Genomic DNA, 20,404 nt, shown 5'->3' on the forward strand with positions numbered 1-20,404 from the left:
ATACAATAATGTTAAAAAAGTTGGGACATCCTATGGAATTCCTTGGTTTTCTGTATCAGGACATAATAAAAAATCATCTGGTCCTTGGCGGGTCATAAAATTTGGAAAATAAAACCTTAGATGAACAACAACAAATAACATATCACACCTGATCAATATTTATTTAACAAAAATAAGAAAACCATGTGTGACAAAGTTAGGACACCCTATGATTGAACTGCTTGTTGCATGATCCAGTACTGGCCCAACTTTAGCTGTCAGGTGGATGGACTCACATTAGTCTCTAGAATACTTTGGTAAACCGAAGAGTTCGTGGTGGATTCAATGACTGTGAGGTGCCCAGGTCCTGTGGTTGATAAAAAAAATAAAATAAATCTCCACCAGCATGGAGACATTTGGTTTTAGGTGCTGATATGCTCTTTAGGTTTTCAACATGCTGCTGTGTATTATGGCCAAACATCTCCCCTTCTGTCTTATCTGTTCAAAGGACATCATTCTAGAAGTCTTGTGGATTGTTCAGATGCAACTTAGCAAACCTGAACCATGCTGCCAAGCTTTTTTCAAACATGTCATACTTCTCCCATATCTGCTATATAGTTTTGTTTAATTATATCTGAAAATGTATTAGCAATTTCTGAGTCAAAACTGCTTCCACACCAGTTTTTTTTTTTTTTTTCTTCTTTCACCAAATGTCATGTTCTTGACTCACACGTGCACGCAACAGCTCAGCGGAAGCAGCACAGCTTTTTCACTTTGGCTGATCAGCACTTCTAAACATGGTTTATTTGTGTACGGACACACAGCCGCCAATGTCATCCATGTCGTAGACATAAGTCAGGGGTGAGCGTGAGGTGCAGTGTTGACAGGTCCTCTTTCCTCTGGGGAGGTGTCAGATAAGGACTGCAGAAGGTTGAATACTCCTTTACCTGCAGTTTGCAGGCCGTTTCTTTCTTGTCTGCATGCTGTGTTCCATGGGGAAGCATGCAAAGAGAGCTTAATGTCAAAGCATTTTTTAAAGCTCCATCCATGTGCCAAATAAATGGTGCTTATATTTAAAGCTAGACCCTAAAGACCGTGTTTACCAGCTGTGTGGCTGTGTATTATTGCAGCATGAAAGACATAGACATTTGAATCAACTTAGGTCTTTTTCTGCTTAAATGAAATTATATTTGACACTGATGCTGTGTTTGGGGCAATGTGTTTATATTTGTGACGAGACACAATTGTGTCTCTGTGATAGAGTGTCAGCGTTAAATGACATTTTAAGCTGTTGGTACAAGAACAAATACATCAAAATGACGTGGAATAATGTGTTTTTATAATATTTAGAACTTGTAAACAAGATGTTGTGACATTTAATGCCATCTGAGTGAGATTTAAATGCAGTATATCCACAGAAATCATTGTTGGTGACAGAGATGTCCAAAACAGGTTTGTTGTATGCATTTGTTGATGCTGTACTCGATAAGATAAGAAAAGTTGCATAGTGAAAGAGCTTTGTGTTATTTGGGCAACTTTTACTAGACTAGTTCTGATGCATAATGCACACAAAACTGGAAAGCACTGGCTAAAGCTTCTATCTAAAATAGCTATTTCGACAATTCCACAATGCAATTTTATTTATTTTTCATATGTTTGCCAGACTGTTACTGAAAAAAATACGGTAGCAGCATTTTAGGCTTTATGGTTTTAACTTAAATTATAGTTAAATATCATTAATTTCATTAACTGATAAAGTTAATATACAATACCAACCCACTGAAGTACTGAAATACGTTTTGTATCTTTGTAATACACTGCACCAAAAGCAGGTGGTGATGAGAAAATCACATGATGAACCAAAGCCTATCAAAAGCAGATTTGAAATATTAACATATATAAAAGGTGCACAGCCTCATTTACACAAACATTAAACACCTTCACACATGAAACTGAAATAATGCAATAAACATTAATTGAACAACATGAAACATACAACCCCAATGTACACAACTGATAACAAAAAAACTAAAAAGAAACATAGTTATTTCATCAAAAGAACGTAAAATCTGAAATATCAATTTACAGTTATTTGCTGTAAAATGTACAATATTTTTCAATTCCAAAAATGGTATACTACCATAAAATTACATGTAATGTTCAATACAGTTTTTCACCATATATAGTATGCAAAAAATTCTAACTTTCCATTAACTATTTAACAGGTTTGTACTGTATTATATTTACAGTCTTTTACCATTAAATTCAGTAATTTTTCATATTTTCTGTTCACTGGGAGTTATATTAAATGTGATTTGAACAACTAAATATTTTAATGAAATATTTGAAATTGTTTTGTTTGAGGTTCTTATAGAATGCTGCCGGAATGATTTCTAAAGTCAAAGTTCTAGTGTCCCACAATCAGAGTGGTTTTGGCTAAATGATTGAAATAACAAAAATCATTTCATGTTTTATTTTAAATTATAAAATACCTTTATAATACCCTTTTAACAGAACTATTGAGTACATTAAACATCATTAAACCAAAGAGGTAAACTCATCTACACTACAGGCCACTTTTACAGTGTTATTCACGCTATTGCAGAATCTTAACTCAAACCTGTAGATTTAAAATAAAATACTGAAAGAGTTGTCAGAAGCTTAACGGTGATGAAACTGAAGTCATGAGACTGTAGTGTAGTTCCTTTTTTGAAAGAATATGTCATCAGTGCAGCACTCTAGGTAGTAGCACACAAAAAAAGGCTAAAATCATCCGTATCAATCTGATTAAATCAACATAAGCTCATTGGAAATACGTGCCTCTCCTTTCTGCAAAACTCAAAAAATTTACTTATACATGCAAATTGCTTCAATTTCCAGTTGAAATGAACACTAGAAGCAGTCAAACTCCCACAAACTTCTATTCCTTTTCACACAAAATACGATTTGCAGGTCTACAGTTTCGATTATTAAATCCTAAATTTTGAATAATTACCTGAGGAAAATTATATTATGAATTCAATACAATTTTAACATGCTGTGAGATTTGAAAACTGGTTTGTTGGAACGTTAGTGTCACATATCCAGCTTCATATGCATGAGTTTTCACGTGATACGGCATTGCATTTCTGAAGAGCTCTGGTACGGACTCAGTGAAATTACAGTTCAATAAAACAGCTCAAATCTGCATAAGGAAGTTCAAATAGCACGGCTGCATCAATAAATGCATTTTTATATCAGTTTCGCATTTAAGTTTGGTTTGGTGTATGGATATTTTCAACACTGATAGAGCATTAACTTTTAGCGACACTCCTTGGGTATTTGAATTCTGAATAGCTACAATACTTACCTGAAGCAACATAATACAAACACAGCAATACCTGCCCATATCAACATAGCAAAAAAGTCCAGGGTCACGTCCTGAACACTTCGAAACTGCCATGAAACGACCAGTAAGGTACGTAATAACGGTGTTGCAAAAATTTATTTAGAGACACGCATTTCCAATGAGCCTGGTTTGGATTAAATGGCTTTGGGAGATTTGTTAAGAACAGACATTTTTGAGGAAGAAATACTGGACACATTGGTAACTTACCTTAGTTTTATTTATTTCAGATTAACTTGGCCCAAACAGAACATAAAAAGAAAGTGAACTGTGGTTGGTCACTCAGAATGTCAGTCAGAATTTCTGGGCAGTTTTTGACCAGAATAAGCAGCTATGTAAAACAAACGTTATACCAGAAATCAGAAATCTGTGTTTGAGATTATCTATTACAATCTGCTGCCAAAAAATGACCTGCGCTACAGAACAGACCAAAGTGAGGCTTATTTTGATTGAAATGGTCCTTGTTGCCATAATTTTAGCTTTTTGGCAACTAGCATAGCTTTGTGGGTAAATGCCATTTTTAATGCTGCAGCCACAAAAGTTATTTGGTTTGACATTTACCAAGATTTTCTTGTAGTTTATCATCCATACTTGTGGTGTATGCAGAGCATATTTGTTCTCGTATTTGTTTCATCGTCACTGTTCTTTTTTCCCACCATATCTTTAAAATATTAGCTACCCTAGGTGCATCTCATATTGCGTACTTATGCACTATTCTATGAAGTTCTGTAGCATAAATAGTGTGAGTAGTGCATTCACACTGAAAATTCCCAAAAGAAAAAGTGCACTTTACATACCCGGATGATACACTTAAATAAACCTAAAAAAAAGGCGTGTGGAATATTAGGCACTTAATGCACTTAAATGTCGCAAATTTAATTACGTAGTAAAGAGCGAGGGGCTATCAGACTCTGATTATGAATGACAAAATAACCTTATATATTTCATACACTTCATGGTTGAGTGTACATGGTGTATGAGTGCTTAGTGTATGAAGCGTCATTTGGGATGCAGCTCTTTTTCATAGGGTAAACACAAAGACATTTGCAGGGTTATATACCAGCATGTGATTGTCCTTTAAATGCACCTCAGACATTTTGCCCAGCTAACGTAATTTAGCTTTAACCTTTTACCAATTCATTCTTTCCTGCCTGCCCTTTAAGTGTAACTCTAGCCATGATAATGCGGGGAATTAAATGGTAAACGTACACGGCATTAAATGTTCCTGAGGGAAACGGTGAGTTGTTTGTATGGGCTTTTCCTCTCTTCTGGAATTGTGTTCAGCATTGTCACTGTAAATGGCCTTAGGCATCGGCCATTACTTACAGCTCATTCTTCATTAATATTACAGAGATGTTGAATTATTCACATGCCGTTGGCCACAGGTGAGGAGGACAGCATGAGGTGACATTGAGCAGACTGTCACTTCATGCAGTGGAGGAAAACTGCTGCTCTGCTTCAGGTGTTGTGGGCAAACCTGGAATGTCAGGTGCTTTTCCCTCGGGAACCAATAAAGAAAGAAATCTCATGTTATTATTAGCTCCACTTGCTAGAATCACTACTACTATTGCTCATAATTAAGGGTGAAGGGTTTATTCAATTGACTAACTAATATATTAGAAATGTTACAAATGCTAATTAATCAGTTGATCCACCAGAATAATCAGCTGTTTATATTCATACAAAGAAAAGTCAGTGAGTTCCAAAACAGCAATATTTTAAGATTCCGTTATTGTTATTAATTTATTGTCAATAGCTTTTCTACATTATTTATGAATTAATTCATATTAATAAATTTAAATTAATTAATTAATTAGATAAATTAATTCATGGTGTTTTTAAAATACATTTTGCATGAAAGGAGCATTCACAACCCCACCACCCACCCCCCTTCAGAATTATATATATATACAGTATGTATTATATATGATGTTTATAAACGATTATTACTGTTGCTATAATTGGCTATTTAAATGTGTGAAAATTGATGATGTCTTTTGTCTTAAAAATAAACAAAAAGTATTATTTTTGGAAAACCACCGGTAACGTTTTCTTCAGAAAAGTTATAATTTTATATTTCACTTTATTGTATTTTTATTTTTTGTTCAATAATTATTTCTGCTGCTGCTGTTTGCTATTTAAATTCACGATCTGTATCTTATAAATAATTAAAATGTTGATTTGCATGATTTTTCATCATTATTATTGCTAATGTTTGAAAAAAAGTACAAATATTAATAAATAAAATGCATTATTTTTAATGTCTAAATCACTCTGATTGGGAAAAAAAACTGTCACATTTTCTTAAGAAAATTTAGCTTGTTTTATATTTTGTTCAATTTGTATTATTATTTCCTATTTAAATTTGTGATCTTTATATAATTAATAATTAAAATGATTTGCCAGATTTTTCACCTTTTCCTTAATTTATTCAATTAATTCGTATTATCGTTGCTATTCAAATTTGTCTGCAGCGTAATCAAATATCTTCAACTTATAAACATTTCTTGTAGAATCGACATGGTTTTGCCTGAGAAAGCAGTTGTCATAAGTATTAAACTTATAAATAAGTTGTATTTTATTATTATTTTCTTTATTTTATTATCATTGCTGATGTTTGCTTTTTTTAAGTTAGTCTGAAGCAAACTTTAAAAATAAAATACTTGATTCATGTCAAAGCAACATGTTTTCGCTACACAAAACTGTACCGATACATACTGTACACATGGGAGGTTTAACTCTCATTCAAGTATTTGTAATGCCCTAATGGAACATATGGAGTGCTTTCTATCTTCCCTACCTCAGACTCTCCCTCTTATCAGGACTGTGGCGGTCTCCTTGAGTGGGCACTCGCCGACTGCTGATTTCACTTGCACTAGCAGGTCGTTTCTCCAGGGAAAGCTTCAAAATCTTGCAACATTGCAGAAAGTATCGAGGAATAGAAAACAGGCAGAACAGCTCTGGTTATCAGGATCACGTTTAGTTTTAAACATCACCACCATTTGACATTTTTACTTAGAGAAATCACTAATGTTCATTTCTGACTATATTTTTTGAATCGAAAACCCTTGGCTGATATCGCAATATACAAATATTCACAAAAAGGGTCATGGTCAGAAATCAAAACACTCGCGACAAGCTGTATTGTGCTTGTCTGATGGATTCTTTTTTTATTCCTCTGGACGGGGAATGATGGGCTACTCTTTGACGTGGGGTCAGTCGCAGCTATAGTGCCTGAGGGACTCTCGCTGTTTGGCAATGTGAGGTATGATTCCTCGGGCCGCCTGGCGAGCTCACTGGAGGGCCTCGTTCTCTCTGCTTTGGAGGACAAACCCTTTCTCATGGTTGGTTAGACTAATCACCATGGGGACCGACTCCCCCTTCTCTTCACATCGCCCGCAGGCAGGTATCAGAAATAGGCCCTGCCAGAAAAAGCACTGGAGAGAGAGGGATGAATGTGTGGGAAAGGATTGCAGTCTTCTAGAACATGGGAGGAGAGCCGCTGAAAGTGATATAGTGGTTACTAAAGCCCACCGCAGAGAACCCCAGAGGCAGGAACCTCCACAAGCAGAATCCAGTTAATTGCCATTGTACAAAATACATTTTTATAGACAAGCGAGTCACACAGAAAAATGGTCCGTGTCACAGTTCACCCCAAGATTCAAAGCAAAAAATCTGCATACAAAGCTGATGCTTTTTTTTAAGACTTTTTGCATTGTGAGTAGAGTAATGTAGAGATTTCCAAATTGACTAGTTGGTCTGTTGCCTGAATGACTAATCCATCCCAGGCTCGTTGGAAATACCTGAATCTGCCAACATTTCTACAAAACTCTACATTTCACTTTAGCTTTCAGTTGAAATGAACACTAAAGGCACTAAAACCCCAACTGTATTGTCAACACTATCTCACTGCCAATTCGTACGTATTTTATGAGGTGGCTTATTCGTACGAATTTGTACGACCTCACTCTTACGATTTTATACGATCTGTCTAAACCCCAGTGACGGTTAGGTTTAGGGTTAGGTTAAGTTTAAGGTTAGGTGTAGGTCATTCGTACAAATTCATACGAATTGTGAAACTCGTAAAATACGTATGATTTGGCAACGATCGTATGAATTTGTACGAGTGTGGACGTACGAATTTGTATGAATAAGCCACCTTGTGAAAAATTTACGAATTGCCGTGAGATCGGGTTGGTATTGTAGTTCCTTGTAAAATATTATGTTATGACCTCAAAACACTTTTACAGTTGCACATGATTTGTAAATAAATACATTTCGACACTGGCATCACATGACCAGCTCAATGTGCATGGCTTTACTAAACTTGCTCTGTAGCATACCCGGTAAAGCATTGAACTTGCTATGCGTGGAGCTTTGGTTTGAGTCTGGTAAGTCACAACATACCACAAAAGTGCTCAGTGCCTTGTAAACCAAGGCTCAGATGGCATGGTTGCTTCAGCAAATTTATTTTTTTTCTCACATTTTTATTTATTTATTATAATCTATGTATCATTTGTTCACTCGTTTTTTTATTTAATATTGGAAGTAGGAAAATTAGATATGTAGCTGCAATAAGTGCTTTAAGCAGCGGAGGACTATAATTCTGTTATATGATATTGCAGAAAAACTGATGACGCAACAGTTTGATCTTCAGCTGGCCAATCAGCAGAAAGGGAGATTTAATTACAGTTTTGTTTTTTTGTTTTTTTTTTTACATTCACAAAATTAAGCTACATTTGTGTTTTTCATTTCTTGGAAGAAAACAAAAAGGAGCAGTTTTCAAAAATTTTGCTGGCCAATCAGCAGAAAGGGACGTTTAATTACCGTTTTTTTTTTTTTTTTTTTTTTTTTTTACATTCACAAAATTAAGCTACATTTGTGTTTTTCATTTCTTGGAAGAAAACAAAAAGGAGCCGTTTTAAAAATTTTCTATTTTCAGTATTAAATAATAAAATAAAAAAACTAGTTAAGGAATGATACACAGATTCAAGGTTAAGTCTATGTTAATTTTAAATGCGATACAGCATTACATTTTTAGCAACACTTATTGGAATATTCCATTTTCAAACTACCATGATACATACAACAGCCATTATAATAAACACATTTCTATTAATGTAGAACTTTGTTTCAGAGATAGTTAGACACACTTTTTAGCACCACTTATTGGACATTTAACTTTTAAACTGTAAATACAATGCTACAGGCAACACAATATAAATTTGCAACCAAAATTTGTTTCCAAATGCCCATTTTTTGTCATGCTGTACTGTTAAATAAACCTGTACCTGCAATGGAGAAGAAAATATATCATTTAATCTACCTGTGGACATGTCACCTGCAAAGTAGACCAAATGAACATGAAGCAATGCATTTCATGTTTATAGAAATGTATGCAGAGTCAAATATTTATAAATGAGCCTGAACTGGACTATTTTCTCTTAATTCAGGAATGTGTAATTATGCTGATTTGAAAAGTTGGACTTTTTTAACAGCACTCCATGTAAAAAAAAAAAATAGATATATTTCTGAATGTGTATTGCTGACAGTGCAAATTAAAAAGATAAAAGTATAGATACTTTTCAAAAAGTTTTTTGGTGATATCACCTTAAAGCAACAATATATATATATATTTTCCTATCTTTAAATATCAGTTTCAGAGTTTTTCTCATGACTTCTAATATGGTGAATGGCTTCTGTTTCTTTCCCTCATTCCACACAAACTTCTGTTTTTGAAGTGTGTAAGTTTGTTGATTGGGTGATATATTTCTCCAAAAAAATGGCAGTTTAATATTTCTGTCAACAGGGTTTAACAGGATTTAACTGTAAACATTTTAAAAGTACAGCCATAAGACTTAAAACTTTCTGATATCATCCGTGTAAAATAACATACAGTTTTTCAACTTCCCTGTCATGATGGCGGTAAACCCAGTGTCGTTTTCTCAAGGATTCTATAGAAAAGGAATGAAAAGGGAATTGTCAGTTCATACAAAAAAAAAAAAAAAAAAATCAATAAACATCAATAAACTTTAATTGCTAATTCATGTTTCTTTGGTTGAGGTGAAGTGTCAAACAAGACAATTAATAATTCATGTTCACACACAGCCTCTAAATCGGTCTTTGTAAGATGCAGCATTTGTCCTCTTTATTGGAATGTCATTTTCCGACTTCTTTTTATTTGCCAGTTACACTAATTCCCATAAACAACCCAAAAGGGGGAACCAGAGTGAAAGCTGAGCAAATAGAGTTCGATTAAGAGTGCTTGCTCTCTAGTGTATCCTCGTATCAATTGGTATTCCTCTCAGGATTTGGCAAACATTCTCTGCTTACAGCAAGGAGAATCTTATCACGGAGTCTGACTTTGTCAACACTATTAGATTCTGACACTCTGCGCAGAGTCAGAGATTAATAACTTCCACGTTGGCAGGGGGGTCGGGGAGTGGTTGGGTAAGACAGAGGAACGAGAGAGATTAACGAGTGTGAAAAACAATGACTTCTTCGTTAAACTCTAGACCGACGTGCCAATTCACAACATTTGAGTAATATGGGCTTTCAAGCCTGAGAACTGTTAGTACACGTGAAACTGGTGGCAAGATAAGGTGTTGGATAAAAACCTGACATGGCATTGGAGTATCATTAAAATTGTTGATGTACTGTATGACAAAAGCAAGGTGCTACCCTCAATTCATGATAGTGACAGTGACGTGACATACAGCCAAGCATGGTGACCCATACTCGGGATTTGTGCACTGTGTTTAACCAATTCAAAGTACACACACACACTGTGAACACACACCCGGAGCAGTGGGCAGCCATTTTATGCTGCGGCGTTCGGGGAGCAGTTGGGGGTTCGATGCCTTGCTCAAGGGCACCTCAGTCGTGGTACTGAGGAAGGAGAGAGTGCTGTACATTCACTCCCCCACCTACAATTCCTGCCGACCCAAGACTCGAACTCGCAACCTTTCTATAACCAGTAGGCCACGACTTCCCCAACTATGTTTATTGGTAATAACTAGGAAACACTGGTTTAGTGCAGATTCGTTTTTGGACAATTTTTTCTTCTTTTTTAAAGATATTTTGCTTTTGCACGGATGGGAACATTCTAAAAGTTTCTGTAACATTGTGTAATATGCTATAATAATATGCTTTCTGGAACATTCCAGAACATTGTGTGAACCATGTCATGTTTATGCATGAGTAATAACTGATTAGAGAAGTTTTTGATTTCATGAGCACTGCTAATGATACACAAAGGGTAATGTAATGTGAAACATTACAAATACAACTGAAATTTTTCACAGTGTAAGTCATACTATTTGTAAAAAGTGTGTTTGTGTGTGCATTTGTGCATGCGTAAATTAAAAAAAATTTTAAAAAAATAAGACATGTATTCAATGCATGAAAGAATTTTGAATTGCATTTATTTGGCTGTTGGTTATACCATATGACATTTTTAGAAAGATCTTTTGAAAATGGAAACATTGTTCAAACCCATATGAAACCAACATGAACACAAGTAAATTAATTCAGTATATTTCTTAGAATTTAGCACATTTAGCAGGGATTTTCCACTTTTATGTCACTGACACTCTGTACTGTATATGTCCTCTTAATGTCCCAAATTTGTTTTTCATACAAATCATTTTAGACGTTCACAGACGTTCTAATGTCACATCACATTTTTAATACGTTTTAATACTTTTATTAATTAGTAAATAGGAACATAATTCAGTGGGAAAAAAGGGTTTCACAATTATTCCAAAAACGAGAGAAGTATTTGCCCTCAAGTCAGTCTCATATTGTTAAGATCACTGTGAGGGGACAAAAATGACAAATGTGATCTTACATCTCAATTGTGTCTACTAAAGGTTCATTGGAGAAATGTACTCAATAGTTTCAGATTTTAATGTCATGTCTCTTAACAAACTAAATTGTCTGAACTCAGAATTATTTCATAGAGCTGTAGACTTGATGTATGTTCGTCTTTTTGAATTCAGATATCAGATGATTTTCTTCAAGTTTCCTAAAACTTAGTGGGAACTCGATTAAACCTCTTGAGCTATGAAAGAGGAACATGTGAGCAATAATAATAAATAAAAAAAATTCTAAAAATGTGCACATTTATTATTAAGGTAAAGCTGATTTCCCTCACTTAGAGTCTTCCCACTGTCATCTTTACTCTTAAACATTCTTCATATTGTGCAGAATCTATTTACAGTGCTTATTTGTGATATACTCTGCTTTATACTTGTCTTGTAGCATTCAAATATTGTAAACTTTTCACCCCGTGTGCTGTCAAAGTCAGAAAAAGTTGTCAGAAAAAGTGTTCCCTGTAAATTATTCATCGCTTTGAATGTACCACATTCGAATTCAAGCACCGCAAATGCATTCATGAGGGTTTTTCTGTCATTTCCTATCATGCAACAAAAATGGTAGCGGTGTCATCTCGGCTCTTAGTCTCACCTCATCACGGATGTTCCATATGCATATCGACAATGAAAGGTTTTATATTATTATTATTCAGCTGGGTCTGTAAAGAAGTCTATACAGATGGCGCATGCTATAAAATACGTCCGTTACGCTCCTCATCAAGGCGATGTTTATGGCAGGCGGCTTGCAAAGCAGAAGGTCAGGCATAATGAAAGTATTAAGCTTATGCATTCAAACATGAGCAAACTTTAAACTCTGAACAAAGAGAAGTCCTCGTATTTCATCTGTAAACTGACTAGGCATTAAAGGGATAGTTCACTTAAAAATAGACGCTCTTGTGATGTGGGACTTTCTTTATTCTGTGGAACATAATGAGAGTTTAAGCAAAGTTCTAGTCGCTTATTTCACTGTAGTTACAATGAATGAAGCTGGGTTCAAGGTTCAAAGTCATATATTCAAAGACGAACAATTACTTTATATGAAAAAACATCCTTAATCACTGATATTCTTACCTTTCAGTGAGCTCTTAACTGATTATTTATTCAGTGAGTTTCAATGGAGGCTGAATCAGTTGAATTAAAGAATCAAATCAGACCGATTTGTGAAGACATCATTCAGATTTCTGTTTCTGTGAACTCGATTCATTGAAGAACTCAAAATGAACAATTGGTAAAGTGGAGAACACTGCTTTTCTCATGAACTCTTTTGAACATGACTTATGAAGTTTAAATTTTGAGTGAAATCTATTTTAGTAATTTAGTGTATTCTTGTCATTTAGTACCTAAGTCATATGGGGTGTTGTTAGCGCAGTTGATAAGACACATGCCTTTGGTGTGAGAGACCCGGGTTCAAATCCACTGTGAGACACCAATGTGTCCCTGAGCAAGACACAAGGCGTGTGACCTCTGACATATATAGCAGTTGTAAGTCGCTTTGGATAAAAGCGTCAGATAAATGAAAATATGGACTACTTTATGGTGCCTTCACATTCTTAAAGCTTGAAAGCCTCAGCCTCCATTTTTTGTAATTGCATGGAACAGTCTGTCACCTTTTGTGTTGGACTAAAGAAAGAAGTTAACATGGGTTGATGCTGTCACTGATGGCAAAGCTTTCTTTTATGGGTAAACTGTTACTTTATTAATGGAAGGCTTGAGGAGTATATGCTGAGAATTTCATGCTTTGAGGCTTGTTTAATCACTCTGTTTCTCTCTCTCTCTCTTTCTTGTTCCCCTCCATCCCTGTTCCTCCATCTCTCTTCTCCATTTTATGCTCTCAGAGGCGGCAACGAAAAACAAAGTGAAAGGTGAGTTATCTTCTCTGTCTTTGCAGCTGGATGATTTATGTTGAACACAACTCCCAATAAACAATATGCTGTTCGGCCTCCTCTTATCTCCCATAGGAGCCTCAGATGCATTTACATAGCCTCGGCCTGTGAGAAAGCAAACCTGGAACCTTTGATAAATTGGCCCTAGGAATACCCATTATGAGCTGAATCCGCTCTACATGCTTCCTGGGTTTAGAGCAAACTTGTGCTACACAATTAGGAGAAGGATGTAGCTGTTGGATTTTGTACAGGTTATGGTCACCACTGCTGATTCATTGTACAGCTCAGGTGGGAGTGCTTTGTCTCGAGTATGTAGCACAGGGTTAACATGTGGTATTTCTGCCTAAAATCCTGCGTCTTATTCACAAACCACCCACAATCCGGTTTAACCAGGTGCTAAATGCTGCAGCGTATTTAAATTAAGTTATTGTAATTTCCTTTAGTGCAAACACGCCTCCTTCAATAAAGGCCTGTGAATTATGCTTATTAAAGAAGGCACCTTATTCACAAAACTCAGTGCTGTTTGCCTAAAGCAATTAACATTGTGCTATTACCACCCACAGAAAGTAGGCGGCAAAATGGAATTTCATTTAAAAGGGAGTTTGCACGCATTTTATATTGATCGTGGCAGCAGTTATTCATCCAGTGATGAAGAAGAGCATATATCCAACTGTATGAGTCAAATGCACTGTTTTCAAAAGACCTATTCATTTGTCTAGATCGCTATACAGGTTTGGTAAAGTTGAGGTAGTCCGCTGTATCATCCACAGCCTAGCACTTAAAACTGCGCAAAGCTACCGCTTGAGATGATACCTGATTTTCATAATTTGATTAGTGAATTGGTCAATCAAACAAGGCAATTATATCTTAGCATCCATAATATTTAAAAATCTAAAATATTTACATGAAGTTCAAAAGCAAGTTGAGGTCAAGATGATGTCAATGCCAAGCTAAGTTTACACAAATTGAGGCCCAGACCTAGAGAAACTCATATATTCTAATCAAATATATGGAACGGTAACAAAAAGCAAATGCAGTTACATTTAACTGTTTATTAAGTTGGTGCTAAAGCAATGCATAAGCAAATTAAAACAACAGAGTTCCCACAGATGAGTCTTTAAAGATGACTCTAACTCTCAGAAGCTCAGAAACTTTAATTTTTAAGTTGATTACCTGAATTACCTGTATAGGTCTGAGTGACGCTACAACATGCACGATTTGATGGTAGGCAACGATTGAGTTGCAATAGTCTTGCAATGAAATCACTTTGGCCTAAATGAGGAGCTGAGTTTAGAGGGAGTCAAGGAAAGGCATTATTTTCCTTGAAATGGAATGGCACAAAGCCCAGGCAGGTGTCATAGTCTACAAAGGACAGCTGGTGATCTAGAATGACGGGAAATGGCGACTTGACCTTCAGCTGAGATTTGAGTCCATGAGAGGTTGGAAGAGGGAACTCATCAGGGAAGTCTTAGCTTGGAGGTAGAGGAGCTCAGGGTTGTGGGTGGACATCCCGTTTGATATGTCAGAGTGGCATACAGGGTTCCTTGGCATTTTGAGATTGTTGTCAGCATAGCAGTGGTAAAAGAAGCACCTGGATGAATGCTCTGGTGTAAAGCAGGATTCACACTGACACTGATTTGCTGCGACAAGGCAACCAGAAATCATTCATTTTTGGTGAGATTTGGCAATTTGAGACTACATCCGCCATGTTGTTACCATCACATGACCTAGCTGCCATTCATAAATCCTCTCCCATGGCCTCATGAGATTGTAAAGTGTCCATCAAATCCGCACTTCAGAATCTGGTCAGAAAAAGTAGGTCAACTGGTTACTTTTTTGCCTACTATTTTTTTGAAAGTGAAAGTCATGATATTTGCCAAGTATGGTAGCCCATACTCGGAATTGGTGCTATGCATTTAACCCATCCAAGTGCACACACACAGCAGTGAGAAGTGAACACACCCCCAGAGCAGTGTGCAGCTATAAATCCAATACTTTTGCGTCATTGAACGTTAACGCCCCTTTTTGGGGGTAAACAAACGGATTCTCCTGATACAGAACTCGCTCTAATTTCTTGATAGCAAAAACTGCAGAAACATACACACTCTCTTTGCCGGCCGAGGACCGTGAGAGGTATTTAAAGAAGGTACTGGATACGGTGTTTACAGAGGTGTCCCTTTGAAATGGTCGAAGACTGGATTAATAACCCCACGCAGTGGCCAAATATGGACATCTAACGTTACCATTATCTCGTGGAATCACCAAGTAGCCTATTTTTTGTCATTAACACACTCACAGTATGATAAACTAGACGATGGGGCCATGTCAAGAGGAGTCGGTGGTTTACTTGCAGGTAAATATTCGCAGGCTAGGACTAAACAATATATGTTTGAAATTGTATCTGACAGGCCTGTACCCATCAGAAACAATGCAAAACAAAAGGTCCCTGTGGCGAGTTCTGTATCAGAAATCCGTTTGTTTTCCCCCAAAAAGGGGCGTACCCTTCGATGACGCAAAAGTAGCGTTGGTCTATTGAGGGTGGAAGAGAGCACTGTTCATTCACTCCCCCCCACCTACATCTCCCAACAGCACCGAGACTCGAACCTGCGACCTTCATGTTATAAGTCCAACTCTCTAAATCCTGCCCCACAGGATTTGGGGTAACACTTTATTTTAAAGGGTCTCTTATCAATATTAACTAGTTGCTTATTAACATGCACATTAAAAGCTTACTCTCTGTATATTAGTACTTATAAAGCACATATAAATGCCTTATTCTGAATGACCATGTCCTAGATCTCTTAACCCGACCCAATATCTACACTTAACAACTAACTTACTAACTATTAATAAATGAAAAATTAAGACTTTATTGAGGGAAACCCCTTAGTTAATGGTGAACGTGTTCCCTATTCTAAAGTGTTACCGAAATCATTCAAACAACATGCCTCACATTTTGTGTTTTTGAATATAGTAGGGAAGTATGTGATTTCTAATGCAATTCCGTCCGAAATCACATACTCTCTGAATAAGTCATTTGGTGAAGAACGAACTTACTCACCAAGCACTAAACAAGTATGTCATATAGTATGCATAAGTGGAGTATGAATGAAATCCAGATTTGACGTTAGTTGCATCACTTTATTACTAGTCAAAACTTCTCTGCTGTGGCATCATGGGATAGTAAAGTGTCCATGAATGCACTCTCCAGAATCTTGACCAAGGTAGTACAGTAAGTCATCTGAGTACTTTTCGCCTAAAGTTTTTTGCCATTTTTGCCATACTGTTTTGATGATAGCATGATAGTAGCATGATAGTTTTTAATAATCCCGAAGCCCTTGATTGTTGAGTGGGCTTATAGAAGAGGGGCTGGACACCCCTGCTTTACAAGAAAGTTTGTACACCCTTGATCTAGGTGATGCTTTTAGAAATGGAGCAAGTAAAGTATGTTGTTTACAGATTACAAAGACCTTTCTTATGTCAAATAACATGCACTGATGAATCATGCACAATAAGAGCAGGAATGTGTTTTAAATAAATAAATAGGGCCATTTTGGATCCATGTTGACTTTGAAAGGGGTGTATGAGATCGGGCTGCAGTTTTAGATGTGAGATGTTTGGTTTTCTTGCATATTTCAAATGATCCAGGTAAAAGAGCTGTAGGTTTAACCCCAATAGTGCACGATTGTCTTTGCAATATCATACTGCTGATGTGTTTTAAGCTTTTCCATTAGCCTTCCAAGCTATTCTCTGCTCTAGATGTATTTTGGTGTGCCACTCTGTCTCTTTAAGGGAAGAGAAAAGCACTTTAAGGCTTTTAAACATAGAGAGGGGAAATCCATTCTCTGTTCTCCTGTCTGTTCCCTCGCACCCCATGGCGATAATTTAGTGGGAAGGGTAGTACATGGCCCTACCATTAAAGGGGGCGTGTACGAGCGCGTGTGTGTGTGTGCGTGCGTGTTTGTGTGTGTGTGTGCATGTGGATGTGTGCGTGTGCGTGTGTGTGTGTGTGCGTGTGTGTGTGTGTGTGTGTGTGCGTGTGTGTGTGTTTGTGTGGATGGGCTACATCACACTTCTATTATTGCTCAGCAGTGATTGCAGCAGGATTTATCCACCCAGCCAGTTTCAGGCTATTTGTGTATGAGCAAACAGAATTCTGAGCAGTTGCTGGTTATTCTTTAGCAGCTAGCTCCTGGTGCAGTCAACACTAACTCATCTTCTCTCTGCCAGGCTTAGCCGTGAATAGAAAGAGCAATATACAGTAGCACTCAAAATGGCGCCAATGGAAACATTTCAATGGCTCTTTCTCGTGGCACAAGTTACAAGGTATTAATGAATGACATCTGCTAATGTGGTCGCAAAGTCACTGTGTAACAATACATTAACATTTAAAAACTTACTTCACCTTTAAAGGAACAGTACGCCCCACAGTTACAATTCTGCCCTCATGTCATTGCATTCATTTTTTAATAGTAATTCCATACAATGGCTATGATGTAATATGGAAAATCGTGCACAGAACATCCTTTCTATCCTATATTATTATAGCGAAGCAACACAGGTGACACAATGTATGTCAGAGCAGAGAAAACATGATTGCGTTATCATTTTGAACATGTGGATCCGGTTTCTAAACCTGCAAAGATGCAGGCCTATTCATGACAAATCAGTAACAGGGATTGATCCACTTTACAGTAATCATAGGCAACAGTAATCCAGTCTCCGCTCTTATGATAATTACCTATGGATTTCCTAAATTGAATTTCGAAAGGCTATCATAATGAAAAAGATGGCAAGCAGAAGGACGACATGAGATTATATGTGAAGAGGTTTTTTTCATAATTGTGTTCTAGTATCCATCACTTTGAAGTGCCTTCATGCGAGTTCATACCAAGAATCCATTATATTTATGTAAGACACAAATGAATATCCCATGGCACATAATGTACTTAGATATAAATAGCCTTGAAGTTGTAGAAAGTTATAATGGGCCTCGAACTGAGGAATATGGAGTGTAATCAAGTATATCATCATATAAAATATGTGTCCAAAATGTATGGATATTTTGGTGATGTTTCAGCTATAAATAACTAAGGTACTATGTTGGGTCGCCTCATCATATCTGAAGAACTTCTACTTCCTCTCTATCTAGCTCCATTGAAGTCCGGATAAGTGTCATTCTGCATTGTTCTGACCTCTTCCTCAGTTGTTAATGAACACGAGGCTGCTTTGGAGGAAGCAAAAGACACGGCGAGGTTTTAATGAGCCCCTAATGCATCTGTCTTCTGCTAGAAAAGCTGGAGACTCAAAACCGGAGCGTCCCCAGAGAAACCGCCAGCTCAGCGTTCGCTCTGCGTGTGCTTTCCGATTTAACGAAGAATTCGCCGTTGTACGTGAAAGGGTGGCCTGAAAAATTACACAAGCTCTTCCTCTCCCGGGATATGACTAGACCCTTCGATCCCATTGTAGACCGCCACAACAAAAGGGCCTCCAGTCCTAATTAAATATATTCATCTTCAGCCCACACTATACTAAGACTTACTCCCCAAACATCTTAGCAAATAGGCCATGGTTACTTTCATGGTCAGCCAATTAATTAAAGTATGTGATGTTGCTGTATGTTCAGTGATTAAAAATTAGGTTGTCAACTTGGTCGTCTGTGTCCCTGTAGTTTCTATGTTCTCTTTTTCTTCCTCAGCAGACATTCAGACTCTGAATGTCAAAAGTATTGGTATTTTAGTATCAAATTGATACATATAAAAATGCAAAAGGGCGGAAACAGAAATTACTGTTTTTATGCACGTATTTACGTCTCTTATATAGCCTAAAAATAAAAATTTTTATGTATCATCCCAATGTGCTGCATACTCTTTTTGCACTCCCGGCTGCAGGATCCAAATTGAGAAGCTTAACATCATTCATCAAAAACGGTATCGTGTCAACCGTGGTTTGGACATGAAATGCAGCCCTTCTTGATTCTCATATTCTCATAATTCCCATTTCTGGTTCAGCTAACATCATTTTTAAGTGAAAAATATGGCTAGGTATAAAAAATATATAAAAAAACGAGAAAGTTTCTGTCGAAAACGTGCATGCAAGTATTGCAATATCTATGAAGTAGAAAGTGTAGCAATTGCGAGATGAGAGTTTATGTAATTTCATCACATGTGCAACTTCTCAACCAATAATTTGGGATGTTTTTGGTGCATTTGGACCATTTGATCTTGTTTTGCTTGTGCAGGCGGCACGTGTATTAATACTGAAATGAAGCCTTGCATGAAAGCTAATTCATCCTCACTCTTATTACCTCAGCATGGGGGCTCTTTCACAAGTAATGAATTTTAATTTTCCCGTGCCCAGCAAAGGTTGACAGACATACCAATCACATAGCATTCAAAATGATATTACCTCTCGCATTAGTTCTCATTTAATCTTCCGCCAGCTTAAAGCCACAAGACTCGCTGTGAAAAGAGAATTGATCAGATAAGCATGCTTTTCATTCCAAAGGCACTAATCATAAGTGCACACAGGGAAAAAAATAAAAAATAACTATTAACAAGCGGACGACTTGTTTTTCAGTGGTTGTCTTTTGATCTGGGATAAATATGTGCTAGAAATACCTTGATGGATCTGTCTTAGACCCCTGCTGTGACCCTATATATTGTACAGCAATATTAAAGATCTTACTAGTCTACAGAAAAAAAAATACCACTGCTTTCTGTTGCCATAAATATTTCAATTCTAATCTTCAACAGTTCCAAACAGCAGGATCATTTAAATGTTTCAATTGTTTTGCACTTGACATTGGTATGCCTCAGTCGTGGAACACAAACAGAATAAACGTCTCTCAAAATTCATGTAAAGAATAGTTTTTCAAACAATTGACACACATTCACGCAGATGAAAAATGGGTACTTGATCTTGATCCTGATTCTCACATTTTACTCTTACAAAATACTCACAAGTCTCATTTAAAGTACAAATGTAAACGTTTCTCAACAAATTCTTCCAAAAACCAAATGATGATATGAGCTGTGCAGTACATTTAATTACTTTTTTTGTAACATTTAGCATAAAAAAAACATTATGTTGATAAGCGATTTAAATGGATATAATTTAACATCATATTTATACGTGAATAATATTGTAGGTCTCATTTGTATCTATTGTTTTAATGTCTCCAAAGAGACAGAGTTAAAAGATTGTGGAAAGTTTTTCAAGACATACTTTGAAAGCTGGTTTGGCAAAGCCTAGTCTGAAACGTCTGAGAAGTTTGAAAAGTT

At 36.5% G+C, this 20,404-nt stretch overlaps 1 protein-coding gene across 5 annotated transcripts in view; it reads left to right on the forward strand.

Moving 5' to 3' along the window:
* LOC113115274 (cell adhesion molecule 2-like) overlaps nucleotides 1–20,404 on the forward strand; it is a 212,208-nt gene that overhangs the window by 129,360 nt on the left and 62,444 nt on the right. For all 5 annotated transcript variants that reach the window (XM_026282737.1, XM_026282734.1, XM_026282738.1 and 2 more), the window contains exon 2: nucleotides 13,074–13,100. In XM_026282737.1, the coding sequence (XP_026138522.1) occupies nucleotides 13,074–13,100 (27 nt within the window). The remainder of the gene's footprint in view (nucleotides 1–13,073; nucleotides 13,101–20,404) is intronic.

This window comes from Carassius auratus, chromosome 15 (genome assembly GCF_003368295.1).
Source record: "Carassius auratus strain Wakin chromosome 15, ASM336829v1, whole genome shotgun sequence".
Classification (NCBI taxonomy): domain Eukaryota; kingdom Metazoa; phylum Chordata; class Actinopteri; order Cypriniformes; family Cyprinidae; genus Carassius; species Carassius auratus.